This window comes from Arvicola amphibius, chromosome 17 (genome assembly GCF_903992535.2).
Source record: "Arvicola amphibius chromosome 17, mArvAmp1.2, whole genome shotgun sequence".
Classification (NCBI taxonomy): domain Eukaryota; kingdom Metazoa; phylum Chordata; class Mammalia; order Rodentia; family Cricetidae; genus Arvicola; species Arvicola amphibius.
In genome coordinates, this window is record NC_052063.2 from 5,419,601 (window position 1) to 5,445,468 (window position 25,868).

The following is a 25,868-nucleotide window of genomic DNA, read 5'->3' on the forward strand; positions in this document are numbered from 1 at the left end:
TACATGTGATAATTGTCTTTCTGTGTCTGGGTTACCTCACTCAATATGATGTTCTAGCTCCATCCATTTGCCTGCAAATTTCAAGATGTCATTATATTTTCTGCTGTGTGTAAATGTACCACATTTTCCTCATCTATTCTTTGGTCGACCAGCATTTAGGTTGTTTCCAGATTCTGGTTATGACAAACAATGCTGCTATGAACATGATTGAGCACATGTCCTTGTGGTATTATTGAGAATTTTTGGGTATATACCCAAAAGTGGTATTACTGGGTCTTGAGGAAGGTTGTTTCCTAATATTCTGAGAAATCGTCATATTGATATCCAAAGGGGCTATACCAGTTTGCAATCCCACCAGCAATGGAGGAGTGTTCTCTTTACCCCAAATCCTCTCCAGCGTAAGTTGTCATCAGTGTTTTTGATCTTGGCCATTCTTACAGGTGTAAGATGGAATCTCAGGATTGTATTTCTCTGATGGCTAAGGATGTTGAATATTTCCTTAGGTGTCTTTGAGCCATTTTAAATTCCTCTGTTAAGAGTTCTGTTTAGGCCTGTACCCCATTGTTTTTATTGGAGTATTTGTTATTTTGATGACCAATTTCTTGAGTTCTTTGTGTATTTTGGAGATCAGCCCTCTGATGTGGCGTTTGTGAAGATCTTCTCCCATTCTGTAGGCTGCCGTTTTGTCTTGTTGACTGTGTCCTTTGCTTTACAGAAATGTCTGTTTCAGGAGGTCCCATTATTAATTGTTTCAGTGTCTGTGCAACTGGGGTTCTATTTAGGAAGTGGTCTCCTGGGCTAATGTGTTCAAGTGTTCTTCCCACTTTCTCTTCTATGAGGTTCAGTGTGGCTGGCTTTATGTTGAGGTCTTTGATCCATTTAGACTTGAGTTTTGTGTATGGCGATAGATATGGTTCTATTTTCATTCTTCTACATGTTGATACATTTGTTGAATATGCTTTCTTTTTTCCATTTGATATTTTTTTGCCTTTTGTCAAAAATCAGATGTGTGGATTGATACCTGGGTCTTCGATTCAGTTCCATTGGTCCTCCTGTCTGTTTTTATGTCAATAAAACTGTAGCTCTGTAGTACAGTTTGAAGTCAGGGATTGCGATGCCTTCAGAAATTCTTTTATTGTACAGGATTGTTTTGGCTATCCTGGGTATTTTGCTTTTCCATATGAAGTTGAGTATTGTTCTTTCGAGGTCTGTGAAGAATTTTGCTGGGATTTTAAGTGGTATTGCATTGAATCTGTAGATTGCTTTAGATAAGATTGCCATTTTTACTATGTTAATTCTACCCACCCAAGAGCATGGGAGATCTTTCCATTTTCTGATATCTTCTTCAATTTCTTTCTTCAAATATTTAAAATTGTCATACAGGACTTCCACTTGTTTGGTTAGATTTACTCTAAGATATTTTATGCTATTTGTGGCTATTGGGAAGGATAATATTTATCTGATTTCTTTCTCAGTCCATTTATCATCTGTGTAAAAGAGGGCTACTGAAATTTTTGAGTCAATCTTGTATCCTTTTAGCTTTTTTTTTTTTTAAGAGATGGAGTCTAATCTCTCACCTCTGGCTCAGTATTGATTTATGGATGATTCATAATAAGTTTCTATAAAGACTATGATTGAAATATATCAAGGACCTGAGACAGTATTAGCGGTCGTGACTATCCCCATCATGATCATCGTGTTGATTATTATGAATGTCTTGGGGTGTGCAGTGATGATACACCATGCAGTTTTTATCACGAGAGTGATACTGATAATGGCTAATTTGTGCTGAAATAGAGAGAATGCCCTGGTGCCTCCAAATTGCTGGTTCTCTCTGTGGTAATAGGCATCAGGCAGCGCCCTGAGATTTCCATTGTCTAATACATGGTTATTCATCTGACCCTAGCGTAGGTCCAAGAATTATGCACTGAATTCCAGGAAGAAAAACTTTCTTCAGCAATAAAGTTTGCACAGATTATCCTAAACACCATTTATGTTTCCTGAGCTACCCAATAACCAGGGGTCATGTTATCCCCTCTGCTAACTTTCAGGCCCCAGGATTTCAGAAACAGGTAGTTATTCTAGAAGAAAAATGCAAATACATTGTATTATGCTCATGGCTATGAGACAAAACTATATTTATAAAAAATTAGACTTAAAATTCTTCGTGGTTTTATCTTCTTTGATTTCTTTTTTTTTTTTTTTTTTTTTTTTTTTTTTTTTTTTTTTTGGTTTTTCGAGACAGGGTTTCTCTGTGGCTTTGGAGCCTGTCCTGGAACTAGCTCTTGTAGACCAGGCTGGTCTCGAACTCACAGAGATCCGCCTGCCTCTGCCTCTGCCTCCCGAGTGCTGGGATTAAAGGCCTGCGCCACCACCGCCCGGCTCTTCTTTGATTTCTTAAACTTCTTTTCACATCAGGGTCCACAATAGAATTTACAGAATTGTCTTCTGGGCATCAGTTGTCTACACCAATGCAATTAGTTCCTGTCTCTCACACAAGTCTAAACTGTTGGATTCTCTTTTCTCCCCTGGATTTGCATATTAGTGTTTTGTTCTGGGACTAAGCAAAAACAATTGAGTTGTTAGGTACTAACACGCAGTGTGTATGCCTCTATTCATTTCTCTGAAAGAAGAAGAAAACAAAATAACGGGATGTGAAAGACAATGGGCAAGTGTATTATTTTAGAGTGAGTCATTAAGAGGCTAATATAAAAGACAGACTATCAGATTGTGGCTCACAGAAAGCTGATCATTCCTATCCACGGATGCTGCTTGTTGATGCCAGAGGAAACTCTACTGAGCCTCTTAGACCCAACCCAAAGTGTCCTTTCCAGGTTGGCACAGCACACGAAAGTGCCACAGCCATGCCCTTATGGCACCTTTGCTATGAGGCTTCTTAGAAGAACAAGTCCATCAAAGTCAGGAGTCCTGTCATCTGCCAGATAGGTCAAACCTGCCCGCCACAGAAGGCTAGTATCACTATTAAACAAAGTAAGAATTCCCAACACATAGCCAGTGCTCAATAAATTCTTCATGTATTATTGCACAAATGCTTGAAGGCATCACCTAATCTCCTTTCAGACAGCATGAATATGTGTTGCAGAGGAACAAGCTACAGTCCACCAGTCCTCTGCTCATCTAGCAGTTGGGCTTTCGGAAGCACAATGGTATACACGCTCCTCCCAAAGCTCAGGGGTCACTGTGAACCAGGGTGGAAAGACTGTGAAAGGCAGAGGAGGTAGGGTGCATCACAGACACTGGGATTCATACATACATGCAGCTGCCTGGCTATGTCCAGAAAACACGTTTCCTCATAGTCTCTATGGAAGCTCATGCTGGACAAAATACCAGCATGGAGAGGAAAGGGGGACATGAAGTCCAACCCTTAAGTGAGAAGCTATTGGCAACTGAGATCTGCTGGAAGGACAGTCGGTTTCCTTTAAGGGTGTGGCCCCTCATAGGTGGACCATGCTCCAGTGGACAGCTACATAGCCATGAGGGTAGGGGCAGCACACAGTGGACTTGGTGAACTAAAAAGGAGAGGACACAAAATTGAGTGGGAAGAGAAAGGGGTTGGATAGGGAAGGGGAGCGCATGTGATCAAATTATATTGGGTAAAATTAGCAGAGCAGAGTAAAAATGAAAAAATCAGCACCTGATTTTCAATACCCTCAGGGTTGAGACACACTGCTTTATTTTATGCTATTTATTTTTTTTTATTAAAAAATTAAGCCAGGTGGTAATGGTGCATGCCTTTAATCCCAGCACTCAGGAAGGAGAGAGACAGATCTCTTGAGTTTCAGGCCAGCCTAGTCTACAGAGTGAGTTCCAAGACAACCAGGCTACACAGAGAAACCTTGCTTGGAAAACAAAACAAAAAAACAAAACAAAACAAAACAAACAAAAAAAGCAAATAACAAGATTTATATTGCTGCTGTAACATGGTCCATGAGGTCGTCCATTACCTTTGCTCTCTTTGAAGCCTGGTTTTCTGGGCAGGGAACATAAAGCATATTCACCCTTTGTTTTCCAGAACCTACTTACTACACCAATCATGCATAAGCTCAACCAAAACTTAAGACATTTTCTGTCTACACGCTGGTGTTTTTTTTTCTTTTACTGAAAATAAATTTTTTTTCCTAGAATATATTTTGATTATGAGACCCCCTGCTTTAAACTAACTCAGCCAGAAGGGGGTGAGCCAAACCTTTCATGATAGAGCCAGTTCAATAGGCAGAAAGCTGCTGAGGTCCACACTCACCTACAGAGGGTCACACTCACCTGCAGGGGTTCACATTCACCTGCTGAGGTTCATACTCACTTGCAGAGGTTCACATTCACCTGCAGGGATTCACACTCACTTGCAGGGGTTCACACTCACCTGCAGGTGTTCACACTCACCTGCAGGGGTTCACACTCACCTCCTGAGGTTCACACTCACCTGCACAAATCACACTCACCTGCTGGGATTGACACTCACCTGGGGGGTCACACTCACCTGCTGAGGTACACACATCTGGAGGAGTTCACACTCACTTGCAGAGGTTCACACTCACCTACAGAGTTTCACACTCACCTTCAGAGGCCTACACTCATCTGCAGAGGTTATACTTACCTACAGGTGTTCACGCTCACCTGCAGGTGTTCACACTCACCTTCAGGGGTTCACACTCACCTGCTGAGGTTCACACTCATCTGCAAGGATTCACACTCACCTTCATTGGTTCACACTCACCTGCAGAGATTCACACTCACCTGCAGGGGTTCATACTCACCTGGAGGGGTTCATACTCACCTGCAGTACTTCAGGGGAGTTCCTGAGAACTCACTGCCATCAGACTCTGGTTCAGACCGGTTCTCAAAGTCGGAAATTCGAAACACAGACAAGCTGGCGTTCACGTAGCCAACCATGCACCTGAATGAGAACACAGGTTGGATCATTACTCCGGTGGTCCTTCACTTGATCCCTAACTCACTGACTCCTCCTCTTCAACGTACACCCTCCCTCTATAGCCCTGCTCATGCCACGAATACAGCACAGGCATCCACACCTCTGCTTGGATTTTCTTTTTCTTTGGAACCCCTGCTCCTTTGTTTGAAAGAGTAAATATTATACTTAGCCTTCTGTGGCCAACCGAAATCACACCTATTCCGAGAAGGTGTCCTTCCTCGCAGTCAACATGACTCACCCCTTCTCACTCAAGTGCCCCTACTCTCTCCCTGGAACTGTAGGGTTGTGGGAGTAGGGTGGATATCTTAAGTGGGGTTTTATTGATTTATATTTTAATTTTAGGATCTAGCAGTTTTGTGCCCTGTTGAAATCCAGAAACATGGGATTTAGCTGACTTGATGGGAGGCAAACTCCATGTCTGAGATTCTACCCATGGTCCTGGACTAGATGGGGTCAGCAATTCTAACGATCACTTTGTCAGCTTCCTGCCTCCTGATCTTTGTTAAAGCACAAGCTTAGGGGTTTCACGGCAGCATTTTCATACAATTGTACTTGGTTCTTATTCATCCTGTATAATTCTTTAATTAAAAATAATGTGTTCATCATTATTACTATTAGTGTGTGTGTGTAAGGGGGGAGAGAATATGACACGTGTATGCATGTGTGGCACACGTGCCATGGGGTATCTGAGGAAGGAAGAGGACAACTTTGCAGAGTCCGTTCCTTTCTTCCAGATTTTCATGAATTTGGGGGCTAGAACTCAGGTTGCAAGGCGTGTGTCACAAACTCCTTTGCCTGCTGAGTTACCTCACTGGCTCCACCTCCTGTAATTCTTAAGTGGGAACAAAATGTCCACCACATAGACTCAAGTAGGGATTAAATGACACGGTTTAGGCAAAGCATCTATATCGATGCTATATTTAGTCAACAGCAAGACAGTTTGTGAGCGATGGTTACTCATTTTATGTATGCCCTGCATTTTGTAGGTCAGCACATACTATGGAATGGATAAACCATGGTCTTCAGAGTCTCTTCACTATTATGTCTGATGGGATGATCCTAAACTGCTGAATCTTAAGCCAAAATGGCGACGCAAGCAATTCCCACAGCACACGGCTTCTTCCCGCCATGCTCAGGGCAAAGCATTGCTCTTTTGCTTTTAGAAAAACGAACTGAGCTTAAAGAGCCATCTGTCCAGACACTTGTGGGTTAAAGAGATGGTCAGAAGGTGTGTGACATTCCCCAGTCCTCACCTCCTTCTCCTCGGAAGGACGGGCTGGAGGATGAATGAACGAACCATCTAGAACGTGACATGAAGACAGACCAGCACCTTGGTGACTGTTGGCTATTGCTGAGAGGGAGCCAGTGGCCTGACACGCAGACTTTAGTAGACTCGCCTTAGGAGCTGAGCAGTGGTCTGGGAACCAAAAGCCAGGCCTGCACTCTTATCTCATAAAGCAGCTCCAAGATTTTACGGAGATTAAAGCTGTTATCGGTTGGTTCTGTTTAAAATGTCCATCGACAAAAATCTAAATTCAAATGAAACAGCTGTCTAATGAAAGATAGCCTCTACCTAAAGAAATAAAGAGAATAAGTCCGCGAACCTATCTACTAAACATATTCATGGAACACCAGGCACAAACCCATGATGAAAATGTGTCTCCTGCGGGTGGTTAGTCACATGTACATAGACTAAAAAATGAACCTAGTATATAAGCATATTGTTATCTTTCACTACCGTCTCACCCGACAGGAGAAGGACCATTTATACTGAACTGTTTAGACAGCTCCCTGCTTCTTTTTACAATGGTGAAGTCCTACTATTGCAACATCAAAAAGCTGTTTGTTATGAATGTAGGGAAATGAGAATTCATGTACTCTTTAGGGTGTCTGGTTCAGGTAGTGGTGTGCATTCATCAGCTCACTGACCTACTGCCACAACTGAAGGGCCACAGAGGGAAGTGGATCCCATGACTGTCACTTGGTTGGCTGGCAAATGCTCTGCCTCCCTACTACCATTGAGAGAGAGAGAGAGAGAGAGAGAGAGAGAAGGAGAGAGAGAGAGAGAGAGAGAAGATGAAGTTATCGCGATGAGGAGAGAGAAATGAGAGGCACCACCCAAGACAGTACCAGGCCAAGAAAGGTCTCACATAATTGTGAAGGACATTTTCTTAAAGGGACAGTAGATGCCTCAGAAAGCATTGCCAAGAAAGGAGACCCAGAAGGTATCCCTCCAAAGGCATTGTTTGGATCAGGACACGGACTTTTCTCAAGTAACTTTGGAAGACAAGCCAAGTCTTTAAATGGAAGAATTATCCTTTAAAAACATCAGTTACTGATTGCTTTTAATTCCTTAACAGACAAGACAGGGGGCGCAGCAGGGGTCATTATCACCCCTATTGGGGGGGGGGGGAAGAGCAGAGAACAGAACCAGAAGTTGGCTTTCAGGTTTGTCGATTTCAGATCAAGCTTGCTGCTGAATGTCTTTGAATTAGCTCTGCTATTTGCCTTTGAGGTTTTGGTCTTGTGACACTAAACAAGCCTGGAAATAGAAATCAAAGGTCGGAAATGCCTGGGGAAATAAGATTGGGTTTATGTACTTAAAGGCAAATGTGTTTTATAGATAAAGTGTCTCAGGCTAATAAGATGAGTACAGAAGTGATTATAGGATTGGCACACATATCTTCTCTATTATTCATTGAGTTAGATATGGTTGTGTCTAACTCTGTGATGAACACAGAGTCCTCGGTCAAGGCGCTAACTCTTTATGATATCACTGTTTCTGCGCAAGAGCTGCTTTGATTTTGTAACTAACCAAGGGCATCTGTTTTTTATGCGCACATCACATGGTAGTTCTAAGGCCAAGGGTATTCTGTATCCCATTCAAGATCCTGAATCATAACGCCTGCTCAGAAGTTCCCCAAGTTCCCTTCTTAGGACCCCATGTAAAGATACCAAAGGAGAGGGAGGTGGCCTCACTCCAGAGGAGGAGGTGGATTCTTCAACAAACAATGAGCAGCCTGAGCTGCAGCTGCAGAAGACAAGGAAGAATGCACCAAGAGGGATGCAGTTGCAAGGTTTTTGTGCATGCAATGTGTAGAAAATGTTGCCTCGAACCATGTCTGTTCTTTTTAGACCTGGTTAAAACAGACGCTCTTCCTACCAGCAACCCTGAACACTCAGCTGCTGGGCACCCACACCATGAGAGTGGCTCTATCTGCCATGGTCGGACACGAAAGAACTGGTTCTTCTCGTAAAGTTGTCTACAATCTGCTTGGGGATGGAACCAACAGGAGAGACAGGAACATTAGGCAGACCTAAAAGTGCCGTCGTAGGGACAAAGGTCACAGGAAACGAAGGACACAAGGCACATGGGTGAAACTGTCATCCATGGAGGAGTCAAGGTGAGTTCAGCCAACAGGAAGGAGGAGGCACTGATGTAACACAGAGCCATGGAGAGGCACAGCGATGAGCTTGGATAGAGAACTTTCGATTGGGCTTCAATTTAAATTGAAATGTGCCATTTCTACAGCACAAGTGGGATTCGACCCTAGCTGTGTCTCCATCACAAAAATTTACAGCTTCCTGGGATTTTACGGTGCTTCTACTCTGTAAGCTTTTTTTTTTTTTTTTTTTTTAATTTCAAGATCATTTCCAAATCGAAAGAAGAACCAGAGGAGGCAGAGGAGGCAGCAGAAAAAGAAAAACGATAAAAGAGATAAAAGAGGGGGAGAGAGTCACTGTGAAGTAATAGGTTGTTTGCTACCACAGCCATTCACGAACGTGCACACACACACACACACACACACACACACACACACAAGAACAAGAACAACGGCCAATGGATTAGAGATAAGAGGTACAGCCTGGAAAGTTACAGATGGCTCATAAAGAAAAAAGTTTGCAAAGAAAGTGTCCAGAGCTGAATAATTGACTAAAATGGAACCAAAGCATCACAGGTAAAATCTAATTACCATGAGACTTCACCTACTGTGAGTCTGGTAGGCTGCTGGACTTCGAAAGCTCTGGTTCCTTGTCAACTCCATAAATCTGTTCCCAGTTCATTTTTTTGATCCTCCAAAACCCAGTTACAGGCTCCACTCTAAGCCTTAGGAAGGACCAAAGGCTTCACCTGTTGAGGCTGAAACTCAGGTGGTTTACGGTGAGGGGAGCCAGAGAGCCCTGTGAGGCCTTGGTGCTAAGGATGGAGAGGTCTCTGTGGGCGTGGCTCTACCCTACCTGTGGGCGTGGCTCTACCTGTGTGCGGGATCCAGCAATTAAGGAGGCATTAGCCCCCTTGACTGTCCCTCTGCTATCCAGAGCGAGGAAAATAATGCGCATCCCACTCTGAGTCGTTCTGAGACTCAAGTGCAGAATGGATGTGAACGTGGTTGCCATGAAGGAAAGCTTCAGGCTAAGTCAGGCAGTGAATGTGGATGGTGGGAAGCCATGCCCGGGCAGTCTAATCCAAGTCTTTGGGTCTCTGTCATAAAGAGCTGGGAGGCTCACTTAAAGTTGCTAGATAATCAGAGTTTAATGGCCCCATGACTATTACAGAAGACCGCATGGGAGTCTCTTCAGATGGCTGGATTGTGAGATTTATCACACACCACCCAATTATCCAGGCCTTAGTGCATTTGTGTGGGATTAACGATGAAACTGGATCCTGGCTAGGTTCGTTTAGCCCAGGTGAGTTACTCTATTTGCCTACGGTGGCTTAGGGAACAAATTAATTTGCCTCTGACTGTAAACCAGGGAACAGGACTGTAGCTACCAGTCCATGTAAGACGATTTTTCTGGGCAAAGGCCTTAGGGAGATCTCTAAATACCACAATTAGAATTAGATTATTATTGTGACTTTAGGGACTGTTAGTGTAAGATTTTTGCATAGAAATAAAAGCTAGGTGGGATGTTGTAATGATGCTTACTGTTTTATCTGACTACATATACTCTAGTCTGAACCTAAGATCACAGGAGCGTGTCTTAATTTGACTGGCAAAATACAGACACAGGTATGGGTATGATTATAGCTAGGAAAAATTAATCTTCATACCCTATAGATATTCATTGAGTACCTTCTGTGTTCTAGGTTCAGGGTTCCACAGCCCCCATGGAAAACCTGCAGTCTGCACACCATAACAGTGCGAACCTCAGGTAGTAATTACCTTGTTATAAGTTCATAGCCTTTCCATAACTACATGATACACGAGTACACATGTTTTCGCTCCTTACACACATTTGGATCTCACCCATTTCTGAATTCGGAGTCGGAAGGAGTGAGAGGAAATCCCAACTGCTGCCCTCCCACGAGATGCTATCTGAAACTTGTCCGACTTGTTTGAGCCCTGACCCTTTTGTAAATGGGATGTGTTTTCTTTGGCTGAAAGGGTAATGGTATGGTTTCACTTCCCATACCACAGGCCTTGTCTGGGCTTGTGTGTCACGGCCCCAGCATAAAAGCTTCTCTCTCAGTGTCCGGCACTGCACAATGGCCAACCAAGTTTCGTAATCACTTCACGGCACTTAACTTACTTTTGCCCGGCTTCTCCTTGGCCCGCACAAGGTCCATATTTATAAGCATACACCAAGCGAGGGATGAAGTCAGATGTTATTGCTATGACAAACGCATTCGTAATAACAGAGAGGATTCCAATGCCTTCGAGAATTCCATACCAGATTCCTGTTCGAATTAGAAATGTGCTATTAGTTCCTTCATTGGTAGTAAGAGTGGAAAACACCACCTTTCCAGATGCCTCTGGCAACAAAGAGTTAGAATTTGTTGTTTCCAAACAGTTTGGAATGAAAGGAGTTTCTGTAGTTCCATACATATGCCAACGTTCTTACAGCTTACTGGTCAGCGTTAGACAGAAGTCAAAGCATTCTGGCCAGTAAGTCCTACTCATATGCCATCTGATAAGCTCAGGACACAGTGTCAAGCCCCTAAGAGGCTGGGAACCCCTCAGTGGTCCTGACCAGGTTCCCTTCTGTTCACCTTTGCCGACTGCCCTGATGTGCTGGCCCAAGCCAATGCCCAACGAGTAAACACTTTCTCCATCCGGAGGCTGAGAGGCCACTCTGAACAAAACATCCGTCCGTGTCCAGTTCTCAGCCACGCCCACTGGGTGGTGCCCGCCCTGTTCTCGGCTCTGGATGCAGACCTGGCTCAGACAATCTCCATCTCAGCCGCTCTTGAGAGCGTGGCATCTAACTCAACAGTATCTCTCTGGTCAGAGAGAGACCACAGCTCATGTCTGTCAGCGGAGAGACCAGGTTTTGGTTTAGGTGAGTCAGGGAAACATGGAGGTAAGAGGTGGCGGTAATGGTGGGGCAAATAGAAGGTCTATTTTTAAAAGGGATGCATCGGAAATTTAGGGTCTAACATCTTACAGTAGAAACATCCAAACCAAGAATCTAAGTTCATAAAACACTGGAAATTTAAGCCAATCTAGATAAGCAGCTTTATTTCTTGTACAATATTATGTAAGACCAACGTAATTTTTTTCTTTCAAAAAATCAGTTGAATCCCGTTACATGCAAACATTAAGGATTCCTAAAGTGCATAGCTTTTATTTATTTATTTTGAGACAGCCCTGGAAGGCCCAGAGAACTCCCTATATAGACCAAGTAGGCTTTGAACTCACAGAAATCCAACTGCCTTTGACCTCCCAATGCTGGGATCAAAGGTGTGTCACCGCCCCAGGCAGGCTTTTAAATTTTACCTACAAGATGTTTCATATTTTCAGGAAAGCGTGTCTGAAGGCAACTTACCTATGTCCTTGGCCCTCGATGCCAAGGGCCTTCTCCACTGTGTAACAAACTTATAAGCATCGAGTCGGATTTCAATGATGTTGTTCAGTAAGGCCAGAAGTGGTGCGAGAGGAAAAGCTGCCACAAAGATGGTTGTGAACCCGAACTGAAGGACTAGGAAGGGAAAGGGAGAAAAATGAGTGTTAGCTTCCTGTCGCTGTTTCGAAACGACAGTCATCGGAATGTGTCATTACATCATCGTAGTTTCCCCCAATCATAAGCTGAAGGAACCTCTCTCACAAGAAGACGGCCATAGGACTGGACACAGAGGTATTTCCTGGTCCCGAGAACAATGGAACCTGAGTGGTAAAAGCTTATCTCAGATCCCAATACTTTCTAAGTGTCACTCATTAATTAATGGAACTGGGGCTTCTAGGCAGAGAGTTTGATTCTAGGTGCAGTGGAAAAACACAAGAGGAGGCTGGATTGTCTTATGACATGAGACAATAAAGAAATACCCAGCGAATGATGGGGGCACGTCAACGGACAAGTGCGTAGGCACTGCCAACAGCCAGAGCCGGAATAATAGGCTCAACAAAACCACAGCAGCACTGGATCATGACCCAAAGACTGCCGAAGCCCGATCAACAAAAACATATCAACATATAATAAAGACAAACTAGAAACACACAAGCAATACTGTGTGGCTCTTCTTCATGGCAGAATTTAACCCATAAACATAGAAGGAATGGAGAAAAAGGGAAAGCCACCACTAATTCAATTTTACGTTAAAGTTAATGCCATGGAAGAATACTAAAATTGGTGGGTGGAATATTGAAAATGGGGTATATGTATATTTCCAAACACATAATACTTAAGATATGCTAACATGGCACGCCCCTGATACCATGGTCTTTTCACATTCTTCCTGCTCACGCTCCTCTCCGGTAGAAGCTAGATCTCTGCGTGTTCAGACTCCAGACCCGTTAGACTCCAAGTTCCATCATCAATGACTCTTCATAACTGTACCCCACTTCTCCTCCTTTCCCACGGTCCCTACTTGAGTTCGGACTATGGCTTCCCAGCTGGCGCTCTCTCTCCTGCCTTTCACCCCCTTCCCCCTTTGCACTGTTTCTCATGAAATCTTGGTTCCAGGCTGTTGTTCATCATCTCCCTACAAGAAATGCTCCAAAAGGTTCTCGCCACCTACAGACCAACTCCCCCTTTTCTCCATGCCATTCTGAGATCTTAGTGATTCAAGTTCAACCATCCATCATGCCCCAGAGTTTGTAAAAAAAAAAATCCTTTGCTCTGGCCACACTGGACTTTGGGTATTGTGAGTCACACATACACTTAATGTCTCTATTCATAAATTGATGAGACGCAATTCTTTTAAGGTTAAAGCTCAAATACGCCCTCTCCTGGAGACTTCCAATAGCACAGCCACGTCCAGTAGCTTCCACGGTAGCTGAGAATGAATTTTATTTGCCTTTATCGTTTTCTCTCTTTTCCTTTAATATACGGGGCGTTGTGAAAGTGGGAATGGGGACCTCACTGTGTGTCTCTTTCCCACACACACACTGCAGTGGTTTGTGTATGGAAGGGATTTTTTTTTTTTTTTTTTTTTTTTTGGTTTTTCGAGACAGGGTTTCTCTGCAGCTTTTTTTAGAGCCTGTCCTGGAACTAGCTCTTGTAGACCAGGCTGGCCTCGAGCTCACAGAGATCCGCCTGCCTCTGCCTCCCGAGTGCTGGGATTAAAGGCGTGCGCCACCACCGCCCGGCTATGGAAGGGATTTGTTAGGCCCTAAATAATGCTGGTTCACTGACTGACATATAAATGACAAGAGACCTGGAAGACGAAGAAAGCCAGCCCGTTAGGTAAAAGTAAAGCTTATAATGATGACTCGCAGAAACATGGATATATAAGAACACTTGTTTGCTTTGAGTAGTGTATAAAATGTAGACGACATCATTAGCAATGGTAACGTAGTGAACATTTTTGCCTTCCTGTTAGGAGCAAGGATGCCCGTGCCAGTAATATATGCATGGTTGTAGGGCAGTGAAGCAAGGTTAGCCCAAATGTTTGTGGTTAGGAAGGAAAATATACTATTATCATTATTTGTTTGGTTTGGTTATTATTTTTTATTTATTTATTTATTTATTTTTTATTTTTTGGTTTTTCGAGATGGCTGTAGCTTTGTAACTAGCTGTCCTGGAACTAGCTCTTGTAGACCAGGTTGGCCTTGAACTCACAGAGATCTGCCTGCCTCTGCCTCCCAAGTGCTGGGATTAAAGGCGTGCGCCACCACTGCCTGGCTGATTATCATTATTTGTAGATGGTGTGGAAGAACATATAGAAAAGTCTAAAAGAAATCTATGAATTATAATTGATGTTAGTTTCCAGGAGGTTTACTTCATGTGAGGGCAACATATGAACCAATGATAACTTTATATAGTGGCAACAACATAAAAAATTGGAGGACCACATTACGCAGCTCAGTGCTAGAGTTTGTGCTTAACATTCACTGGCTCTGGGTTGAATCCTCAGAATAAAAACAATAGAGGAACCCCTATTCCCCAAACCAACAAATCCTATACAAACAGAAGAACTGCGAAAGCAACATTACTTGCGATTGCATTGAAATATATCAAGTTCTTAGTAATAAGGTTAACCTCTGCAATACAAATCTTTTACACTAAAACTACTGAGGAAAATTTACAAAAACAAATGTGGGGATATATCCTATTCATGGACTGGAAAAAAATATAAGCATTGCTCAAATTGTCTTAGGGGTTTAACTAAATCCCAGCTAAGACCTCAACAAAAGCTGTTGTTTTTAACACAGAAACTGGAACGTTAATGTAAAATTAGTTGGAACTAGTTTTGAATAAGAACAAGCTGAAACTTGTTCATCTGAAGACAGCATTAAGGGCAGGAAGACAAGCAAGCCCTCAACCATGAAAAGACACTTGACTTGCAGCCATGTTATCTGACATGTGATAGTGTAACATATATTCACCCATCTGTGACTGAACATGTGGTCTCCAGCTGGTGGTACTACTGTCGGGGATTGTGGAGCCTTTAGGCCAGTGGTTCTCAGCCTTCCTAATGCTGTGACCCTTTAATACAGTCCCTCACATTGTGATGACCCCCAACTATAAAATTACTTCATTGCTACTTCATAGCTGTAATCTTGCCACTGTTACTATTCGTACTGTGAATATCTGATATGCAGGACATCTGATATAGGACCATGGCCCCTATGTGGGGCATAACCCACAGGTCGAGAACCGCTGTAGGCAGCAGAGTGTAACTGGAGGAAGTGGGTTTTGGGGGGTATGGTTAATATTTAGGGTGTGGCTCTGTTTCCAGCCCACTATGTTTCCTGTTTGGATGAGATTGAGCTGACACAGGCATCTGCACCCATGTCAGCTGCCTGCCACAGCATGTTCCTGGTGTGATGGACCATGCCCCTCATACCGGGAACTGAAACAAACCTCTTCTTCACTGACTTGCTCCTTGATAGACATTTTTTCCACAGTAATGAAAAAAAACAACTAATAAAGGACTCATATCTATAATATGTAAACAGCTTCTACAAATCCCCAAGAAAAGGGCATGCGCCCCAATCATGGGTCTTGATGGAAATTTAAAGAGACTATCCAAATGGTCATAAGATTATGGAAGATATTTAGTGACATTAGTTACCGTAACTTCAGATTAAAACCACAGTGAGATGCTACCATATACCAACTAGAATATTTAAATAAAAGCTCAACAATTTAGCGTGTACATGGGCATCCTCTCCACCTGCCCTAAGCACAGGATATATTTGTGTGTAAGGGAGTGTGTATATGGTATTTCTAAAAAACGTCACTTGTAAAAATTATTGGGTGAGTTCGGACTGTGGACAAAGGTTTGCCAAACTCTTGCCTGCACAGATGTGGCTGTTTTCGTGTTGAAATCTCTGAAAATTCATCTGTAGACCTGAGATTTACATGCTTTTTATTACTTTATATTGTAACCCAGCAAGTTATAGCATTTAATAACATAATAAATCCAGGAAAGGAGGCAGGCAGGATTCCTGTGTCTGTGATGCCCCTTGCATTGTGTCAGGCTGCAGTGTTACCACGGGGGCTGCAGCATGCTAGCCACACAGATGCTGCAGTGTTACCACGGGGGCTGCAGCACGCTAGCCACACAGATGCTGCAGCGTTACCACGGGGGCTGCAGCACGCTAGCCACACAGATGCTGCAGTGTTACCATGGGGGCTGCAGCACGCTAGCCACACAGATGCTGCAGCGTTACCACGGGGGCTGCAGCACGCTAGCCACACAGATGCTGCAGCGTTACCACGGGGGCTGCAGCACGCTAGCCACACAGATGCTGCAGTTTTACCACGGGGGCTGCAGCATGCTAGCCACACAGATGCTGCAGTGTTACCATGGGGGCTGCAGCACGCTAGCCACACAGATGCTGCTTTTCCAGGACCATTATTGTCCATTTCCTCCTTTATGGGGAAAGAGTCCACTAACAGACTCAAAATTGGTGATTTCTCTTAATGAATTGCCTTTATTAAGTTTTATTATTAATGCCCGCATTGATTTCTTTCCCAGGTTATATCATTCTGCCGTTCTATAATTGAAACTCTAAAAACATCAATAGATGCTTAGGACAGAAGCGATCTAAGACACATTAAGCATCAATTCTACTGCTCCTTTAATTTTCAAATTTTCCCAGCTAGGATTGCTTCCTTCAGAGCTGATTCATCTTGCCTGGCTCTACTTTCACCCCTAGACTGTTGAGCTTAAACATTAGACTTCTAAAAGAAGTGAGAGAGAGGGGGAGGGGGAGGGGAAGGGAGAGGGAGAGAGAGAGAGAGAGAGAGAGAGAGAGAGAGAGAGAGAGAGAGAGAGAGAGAGAGAGAGAGAGAGAGAGGTATATTCAGGTATACATTCAGTGTATCCGATAAGGGATCATTATTATCATTTCCTTGGGACTAACTTGGCTTTGAGTCTAAAGAAATCTGATTCCTTAATTAAGTGTAGTCTGGGTCAAGCATTCCTCGCTTCCTGCTGCTCTCCTCCCACAACGGAAATGGCTGCCTGGATATACTACCCATGATTCAGCGATGGCAACTGTGACACTTCCTGCACTTACACTTCCTATCTCTGACTCTTCCCCATTAGCCTATGCACCCTTGAAAGCTGCGCACTGTGCCGTATTCCCTTCCCGCGCCTCTGGTGCCAAGTGTAGTTGTTTCTTTGGCACTGAGCAAAGCTTCACAGATGTCAGCTGGATATGTGAGTCAATCACTTTGAATAGCGACTCTTTCTGGGTTTTGATGCACTGAATTTCCCAACATTTTTTTCTTGGCTATTTAGTTCCACAATAAGGCAGTGTAGGGAGGTGGATCATGGAAGGAGGTCTTTGGGCTATAGGGTAGAGTCTTTGAGAATGTCATGAATGGGTTAGTGAGAGAGAGAGAGAGAGAGAGAGAGAGAGAGAGAGAGAGAGAGAGAGAGAGAGAGAGAGAGAGAGGGAGAGAGGACGAGTGGGAGGCGGTACTCCGGTAAGTCGCGGCTTTTCCGCTCGTTAGTGTGCTGTTCCTTGGCCTCTTTGTGTTCTCGCTTCGCTGCTATCTGTCGTCTACTCCCTTTCTATTCTCGCTTTCTCTCTTCGGGCGTTCTTTTGTGGGCTACTGCGCGTTTCTGTCTTCTCCGCTTCTCTTCGCTTTTTACGCGTCTCCCTCTTTTCGCTGCGGTAGCAGACTTGAGGGAAGAGGGCAGAGTGCGCTCATGAGTGGGGATATCTATATGGCTTTTCATGATTTACGGGGAGAGAAGGAGAGAGAGAGTAGAGAGAGAGAGAGGAGAGCAGAGACGGAGAGAGAGAGACTGAGACCAGAATTAGGTAACATGATAAGAAATCTCTCTGTTCTCATAGGCTACAACTTGAGCCCCTTCTCATGGGTCAAGGAGCAAAAGACACCATACCGTGAAGGGTGGAAATTACTGTCTGCTGAACATTGCTCATGTGTGGTGCTAGGGAATCTCACCCAGGGTCTCGTACACACTAGATAAGCATTCTACCGCGGAGCTAGAACTCCAAACCTGCCTTTGAATATCTTGATTGAGGTTTTGTCTTCTCTTACATGTGTTGCTCGGAATGCCCTTACCCCAGAGCCCCTTACACGAATGGCCGGATGATAACGGATGCACGTTTAATTGAGTGTAGCTGGAGAGCAAAGGCTTGCATTCATAACCATAATCATAATCAATAGGAAAGACAGATTTCCATACTCATTTCCAGGTATTCATCGAAGAGTCCATAGGCGTTCATCGGCTGAAGGTTGTAATCCTTTTCCCATTGTGGGAAATTTATTTTCCTTTCAGTCCCATGTTCCTGTCGGACTTTTCTTCTGGTCCACCAATTCTGAATTAACCTGGGTGACAAGATCACACGATTGTTCGTAAGACTTAAGTAATGGGAAAGGAGAGTTAGCCTTAGCTAAAAACCAGTTTCCCTCAGGCAGAAAACTATGTCCAGAATGAGAAAGAATTCTGAATAACGAAAGCATTTCTATTTGCAAGTAGACAGAATGGGTGACCAACTCATCCACGAAACAGTCTTGTGTTTAGAAACAGCTGGAGAGAGGGCTGAGGAGCAGCTTGAGCTGACTTAGAACCAAGGTGACACTCAGGTCTTCAAAGGTTCAAAGGTTAGAAGGTCTGGCTCGCACGGCTTAAGTCTGTACCTATTCCCATGAGTGGTCCTGTCACAGGGGTTATTATGATCAGCATATTCTGACTGCAGGGACCTAGAACACCTAAAACCATAATCATCTTCCTCCCAGGAATTCAGGTTCCTAGAATTCCTTTTAAAAAGGCTTGGCTGCTTTAGACTCAAGCTTGATGTGGTCTCTGACTCCAGGGGCATGCATCTCACTCTGCCACGTGAGGCTGAGCTGCCAGCCCTCAGGGGCGTGCAGGAGTCCATTGTGTGATATGAAAAGAGATGGGTTTTAAATAAAGCAAAGAAAACCAGCCCACAAATCACAATCCCACAGAACCAAGACAACAATGAGGACCCTAAGAGAGATATACATGGGTCTAATCTACACGGGAAGTAGAAAAAGACAAGATCTCCTGAGTAAATCAGGAGCACGGGGACTTTGGGAGAGGGTTGAAGGGGAGGGGAAGGATAGGAAGAGGAGCAGGAAAAAAAAAAGTAGAGCTCGATAAAAATAAAAATGAAAAACCCACGTCCCCCACGTCCCCAAAGAGACCCACAAAGAGAGAGACAGAGAGAAAGAGAGACAGAGACGGAGGAAATAGCACAGAGGAGGCTGGTCTGTGGGCTGGAGCGTTCCAGGAAGAAGTGACAAGTTTTTAGTATCTCCAGGCATGGAAATGATAAGACAAAAGTAAGTCAAGTGAGATAAAAGGAGGGGTGGCTCTCAGACCCACTCTGCTCACCTCAGCCCTGCTGTATATACCGAGTCACCCTCTGACATTTCGATTAAATTCGACGTACTATTCCATTAAGTCAAAGGTCATACTCTTCCGCTTTGTGTTTATTTTTTAAAAGTCTTAGAAAAAACACCAGACACTTGGAGTGAGATTTTAAAACTTGAATCTAAGACTAGAAACTTGTTGGCCTTGTTTGTGTAGGTGTGATGTGTGTGGAATGGGTACCACGGCACACACAGAGGTCAGAGGGTAATTTTGGTTCAGCTGGTTCCTTTCATCTTCACATGGGTTCCAAGAGCATCTGATTCATGTTGTCAGGCTTGGGTGGCTAAAGCCTTTACCTGCTGAGCTATCGCACTGGTCCGTTCTTATGACTGCATTTGAATCCTGTGACATACAGGGTTAACTGCTGAGCGCATCATGCTTCCACTCAAACTCTGAGCCATGCTGCCTCTCCATGAGGTCACTAAGGTACTCACGGGTAGCCAAGTTCCATGAAATTATTCCAGGTCTGCTTTAGCACCATTATAATACCCATTTGCATGCAGAGATCAATAAGGCATCCGCTGGGGTGGCACTGTGAGGCAAGCAAGCAGAGATACAGCGATCAACAGAGAGAGAGAGGGAGGAGTGGCAGGCTTCCGCTCTGCACCGAGCTGTTTAATGGGGCGCTTAATGGGGGTCCGCAGAAAACAAGGAACGAAGGGAGAGTACTGACCTCTTCTAACCTCCACCGGTTTATCAGTCTCAAGTAGGCACCTGGGTGTCCTGTAAATCTTCAACACAGAAGCAATTCGTTAGCAATCTGTAGGTTTAGGCTTTGGGTGAACACTACCTTCAAGTTAGCGTATCCTCTAAAGTAAATGACAGGAGAGCCTTTAAGAGTCAAAAATCAAGTTTGCAGGGATGAGGGAACCCTCCAGAGTTGTCCTTACTTGAGCTTCTGGAATTCTCCCAGGAATGTTTCTCCTCTGGCCTCCCTGCCTAGCTGCTGAGGGGGAGGGGCCCGTTCCTGCTGTTTCCTGTGGTTTTGGACACTTCCCACTCAACACGGAGTGCCCGGGCCTGTTTAAGCAGCAGCTACGTTCTGTTCCTGCATTTGCCCACATCTGATTTTTTGGATAGCAGCAGTGTTGGTTTTGATATTGTCACAGTCCTTGGCTAGAGTTTCAGGCTACTCAGATAGCTAAGCAACAAAGGAGAGGCCACCACATCCAGCCCACCAAAGTCGAACTCCCGGCCTTGCCCTGCTTCCCGTCTCCTCAGATAGGATGGGCAGGAATCAACACCACAGAACAGGGGATCCATTCCCAAGTTTTCATCCCTGCTGGGTTTCAAGTTACCTAGAAGTTTCTGGCTTCTTATTTCTACTCTCTTCCCTGTTTGGGATATCCTTCTGTGAAGCCAGGGACACGGGCCATACTCCAGTTTGTATCTCCTTATGTCACCTACTACCTTGTTGTGACATCCACAGGCTGGATTCAGGTGAGATGACGTCACATACTTATCAACTGTTTGCCTACATACACTATTTTCTGCTACTCATCTGTACAATAAAGGAGGTCCAGGCACTTTCGAGTAAAGACTGTTTCCCAGGAAGTGAGGTGGTTTTGCAGTTTGGGGAAGGACAGGAGATGGCCGATCTTCTCTTTCTACGCTCTGATCACCCTGGCCAGCTGGTTGAGTGATCCATTCCCACCAGGGCTAGGGGCTCCTTACCTTCCGAGGAAGAATGCGATGTAAAATGTGGAGCTGTTCAGATTGACAAACTGAAAAAGAAACATTTTCAGGGTGAAGCTGTTCTCCCACTCGGATTCTGTGCGAGGCTGTTCTGTGGGCAAAAGGGAGCAGGGTTTGAGAGGCTGAACATGAACCCTACTCTATCTCCGGCTCTCCCGTCCCCCTCCCAGTCTCAGAGGGTCTTCAGGAGGCACAGGGGGCTCCAGTTTGCCGACAGTTGGCCGACTGTGCAGCAGACCATGCAGAGGGTAGACCTCCTGCTTACAGACCAGCCCAAACCACGGTGTGGTCTCAAGTGGCTGCAGGCACCTCTGAAGGAAAAGAGCATCCAGATTGTTCTGCCAGGTGAGTAGGGCGTGCACAGCGTCAGACCCCCACTGAGCTCTCAATGATTCTTTGCCTCAGCACCTAGATCTCACGTCACGTGAAGGAACTGCCAATGCCAGGATACTGGGCATGTTTGTCTCCTTGGCTTCTACCCTCATTTACTGTTTCTTTCATTCTCAGAGACAGAAACCAAAGGATGGCTTCACCTTTAGAGTTTCCCCATATATCACTGTCTGTGGCACCCATCTGTGACCTTAGTCAGGGGCCAACTTGACACGTATATTTCTACTTCCAGGATGCAAGTACCATTTGGACACTACGGTGTGAGCCTAAAGATGGAACAAGTTTCCCCCGAGGCCAAGCCTCCAACCTGACATCTCACGTCTGATCTACTTATCTTTTCCGAGGAGCTGACGTCTAAGCTCAAGCAAGGTCAAAGAACGCGCATGTAAGGCAGTAACGTTTTCTCTATTTCTGCATCCCCCAAACTTCTAATTGCGTTTTTAACACTTCGCCCCACAATTGCTTTCCTATGCCTTAAGCTCGAGATGCATAACTGAGAAGGGAAGAGGGGGAAAAGGAACTCATATTTAAGATGATCAAAACATCAGTGTGAGGACAAGGTTGTGTCACTGGGAAAGGAAGAAACACGGAACACTTCTCAATGGGTTTAGTTCACTTCTGCAAACCGAGATCCTAGTTATAGGTGGAGGTTTTCTTGGTTGTCTGGGGGCTGGGTTCTCATTTATCTCAAGTCATATGTTGGCCAGTTTCGATTCAGTTGCTCCTGTACACAGCCTGCCAACGGGCAATTCCCTTTACCATGGCTAATCTCTTTTCTTCTTGGTAAAGGCATAGTGGTGATGGAAGATGTCAATGACATGGCCATCTCTGGATAGGACATAACAACTCAATAAATGGAGTCAGTGGCGTAATGACGATTCTACAAAAACTACTTTGGAATGTCTCCCCTTTGGACAAGCTATACACAGGAATATATCAAAGCGAGCTACCCGTGAGAGCATGTGATTTTCTCATTGGCTGTCGAACAGCCAACATCTCACGAATAAAACTGAAGCAATTTTTATACCTTAAAAAATGTAGTAATGTACAGTTTATGGCTGGCTATCAGATTGTTCTAGTATGTTCTGAGGCCAGAGAAATGCTCTTAGAGACAATTTGTCTACAAAAAATGTCTTTCCCACAGAAGTCGATCATTGTTGCTCTGACTACATTCTTGATCTAGACAGTTACTAGTCTCTGAAATGACCGATTTTGAAAACCTGACACTTTTGCCGTTTTTTTTTAAACGTTGTCCTAGCATGTGTCAAACTCTTGAGCTAATATCGCTCTTCTGTTCCAGCCTCCTGAACTGTTGGAGTTCATGAGTACATCACTGTGCCTTGTAGAACCCACCTCTCATTCTCAAATGGAGTTAACAGGTAGCGAACGCTTTTGAAATGATCCTGGATACTTCCCACATAGGTACTTTTGCAATGCTATTTTCTGTGTGTACATCAGGGAAAATATCTACTTGCTTATGGCACATAAGGAATAAGCCAGGTTTGAAAAGTATAGATTGAAAAGACCTTATTACTAGACACATTTAAATTGTTCTGCTGAAGGGAAAGAATGAGTATGTGCTGCATGCAATTCTCAGTAAACGGGATATTTTTTAAAAACAATATTTTTATTAACTGAGAATTTAATATATACATTTAACGTATTTTGATCATATTCATCCCCACTAAGCCTCCCAGGTCTACCCTCCACCCTGTCCCAATTTCATGTTCTCTTTTGTTAAAAATAACCCATGGAATCCAACCTATGTTGCCCATAAATTCATGGGTATGGTGCCCCCAACTGGATAGCGGTTGGCCAACTAGGAGCCACAATGGGGCAGTTCATGTCCAGAGCCTGGGAAAGGAAGCTTTACTCTCGATCCCAGAGTGCCTTCCACAGCAGGGCTTGTACTCACCTAGATTGGTCAGGAGAAGAGCGACCTTTTCATAGAGCTGCAAGAGAAATTCCACACCTTTAACAAATGAGCGCTAGGTGTTCTGAAGCCCTATAATTATAAAGAAGATCGGCAATCAAGTCAGGAGTGAAACCTTTTCTTTCTTTACAGTTCGAACAGTAGAAGCATTGTGAGCAAGTGCACACTTTTGGGGATAACTGGAAATGTGTAAGGTCTTCCTTCCTGATCTTAAAAAATCGTGCTTCTTGTTTTGGGATGGATAATTCTGTGGCAACAAGACTAGCTGTCACTAATTACCAGTTTCCTAAGTGAAGCTGGGCAGTCATCACATTCCTGAGTGTCGACAGCTGAAGGCAAAAATCCGGCTTTGGTTTCTAAGGCAGGGTCTGTCATCTTACTGTTGTGGAATGCTGTGGATTCTGCATTACGACACTTTTAAAGGCTGGAGCGAAACAAGCATCGTGGGAGACTCCCGGGGCGTGTGGTTCTGACTCTCCCTAAGTGCACGGGACACACCCTTGACTCACCCAGCTATCTGACAGAGGGAATGGAGGATGTATGTGTGTATGTGGACATATGTGCACATATGAGTTCATGTGTGCACATGTGTGGGTACATGTGTGTATACATACAGGTGTAGAAAGTAGTTAAAGAAAACTATAGTTATCAGATATTTTCCAGAGGAGATGTAAATTGTGGAAATCAAAACCGCCTTCTCTGAAAAGAAAGATGATAAATGAAAATGATAATTACATTAACAATATGAAAATAAGATCACACATATCGAAGTACTTAGCACACGCCGCTTACAATTCCGCAGGCTGAATGCCAGCATTCTTTCTGGGAAGGTGTCAGGTCTGACCGTGTTGCCTCACCCCTCCTTCAGATCACACTAACTGACACTAAAGCCGTTCCTAATTTCTGATTTCTCTTCCCCAAGATTCTTGCTTACTGTGGAGCCTTAGACTGTATGACTCTAAACATTCAGCAACGGCCACTTGCTCTATTAAGGCAAATGATTTTCCTATACAACAAAGAACTGGGCCGAGCTCCTGGGGTCCAGCTGAAGAGAGGGAGGAGGGATAATAGGAGCAAGGTGGTGGTGGTGGGGTTGTTAAGATCATGATGGGGAAGCCCACAGAGACAGCTGACCCAAGCTATAAGGAACTCATGGACTCTGGACTGACAGCTGGGGAGCCTGCATGGGCTGAACTAATGTGGCCCTTTGCATGTGGGTGACAGTTGTGTGGCTTGATCTTTTTCTTAGGCCCCTGGCAGTGGGACCAGCATTTATCCCTGGTGCATGAACTGGCTTTTTGGAGCTGGAGCCCATTCCCTATGGTGGGATACCTTGCTCTCAGCCTTGATACAGGAGACAGGGGCTCAGGCCTGCCTCAACTTGATGTGCCAGACTTTGTTGATTCCCCATGGAAGGCCTTACTCTCTCTGAAGAGTGGATAGGAGAGGGGATAGAGGGGGAGGAGAAACTGGTTGGCATGTAAAATGAATAAAAAAAAATTAGAAAAAAACCAAAGATGTAATTACTAAAGCCATAAGATTAACTTTTGCATAGAGAAACCCCAGACTCATGGAGTCCACTGTTAAAAAGAGATTGGTATAATTACAGCAGGAAATTATGTGGTATAGAATAGTCATATTTCCTTCGACTATAAAAACAAGATCTCTGTAAACAAGAGATTAGAATGGAGGCTCCAGTAAAACTTCTGTTCGTGTTACAAAACATGCTGTCATTAACATTGCTTAAGGACATAACTGTCAAAGAATATTACATTTGTCTGGCTAAATACCTTCCTGAAAAGTATAATTTTGGTTCTCAGTTTATTCTTTATTGTTTTCAAATAACAAATCTTTGTTAATTTGTGACATTTATCTCAAAGGTCTCTTGAGCTGAGGATATACAAGTCACCTAGGGGTGGACACTGAGAAAACTGGCATTAAAAAATAACATAGACATGAAGACATGATTTGTAGCAGCTTTTTGGAAGGCAGCTATGCTCACCACTATACCACCAATGTCCACTATGTTGGTTATATATAACTACTACTGCGTTAACTTTTTGAAAAATACAGTCTAGGGAGATGAGAGAAGAATCCACGGAATTAGTGGAGAGAGGGGGGACGTTGGGGGAAAGAGAGAGAGAAAAGAGAGAGGGAAGAAGAGAGGGAGGGAGGAAACAAGGGACATAAGAGACAGGCAGGAGACCTTGGCTATGCATCATAGATACGTATCATGTATGTATAGAGAGAGCTCACTGTAAGTCAGGGGCCTTTAGGTGAGGGTTTGTGTAAAACAGCTGATTCCTTATCAGGCCACTGAGATATTGAAAAGATTGGATGGTTTATTCTGATAAGGCCAGCATAAAAAAATTAGTTTCCAAACTTAATGAAACATTATTTCCCCGTCTTTAATTCAATCCTTCACTGTTATATAGAGGAATTTCTTATCTTTTTATGACTTGTAATCTAAAGCCCATTTTATTTAATACGGTCACAAGCTACTCCTGCTTCCTTTTAGATCCCATTTGTATGAAATATCTAATACCATCTCTTCACTTCCACCCTACGGGGAAAGCAAATTTCTTTAAGAAACATATAGTTGGGTCTCATTATAGTATCTATTCTGTCATTCT

General features: G+C 44.0%; 1 protein-coding gene across 1 annotated transcript in view; it reads right to left on the reverse strand.

The window, feature by feature from the left end:
* Ano4 (anoctamin 4) overlaps positions 1-25,868 on the reverse strand; it is a 150,037-nt gene that overhangs the window by 4,007 nt on the left and 120,162 nt on the right. Inside the window, exons 18-25 of the mRNA XM_042054263.1 lie at positions 23,218-23,254; positions 20,892-21,003; positions 19,891-19,948; positions 19,652-19,749; positions 18,003-18,145; positions 11,720-11,872; positions 10,484-10,631; positions 4,796-4,915 (exon numbers count right to left, since the gene is read on the reverse strand). Of these exons, the coding sequence (XP_041910197.1) occupies positions 4,796-4,915; positions 10,484-10,631; positions 11,720-11,872; positions 18,003-18,145; positions 19,652-19,749; positions 19,891-19,948; positions 20,892-21,003; positions 23,218-23,254 (869 nt within the window). The remainder of the gene's footprint in view (positions 1-4,795; positions 4,916-10,483; positions 10,632-11,719; positions 11,873-18,002; positions 18,146-19,651; positions 19,750-19,890; positions 19,949-20,891; positions 21,004-23,217; positions 23,255-25,868) is intronic.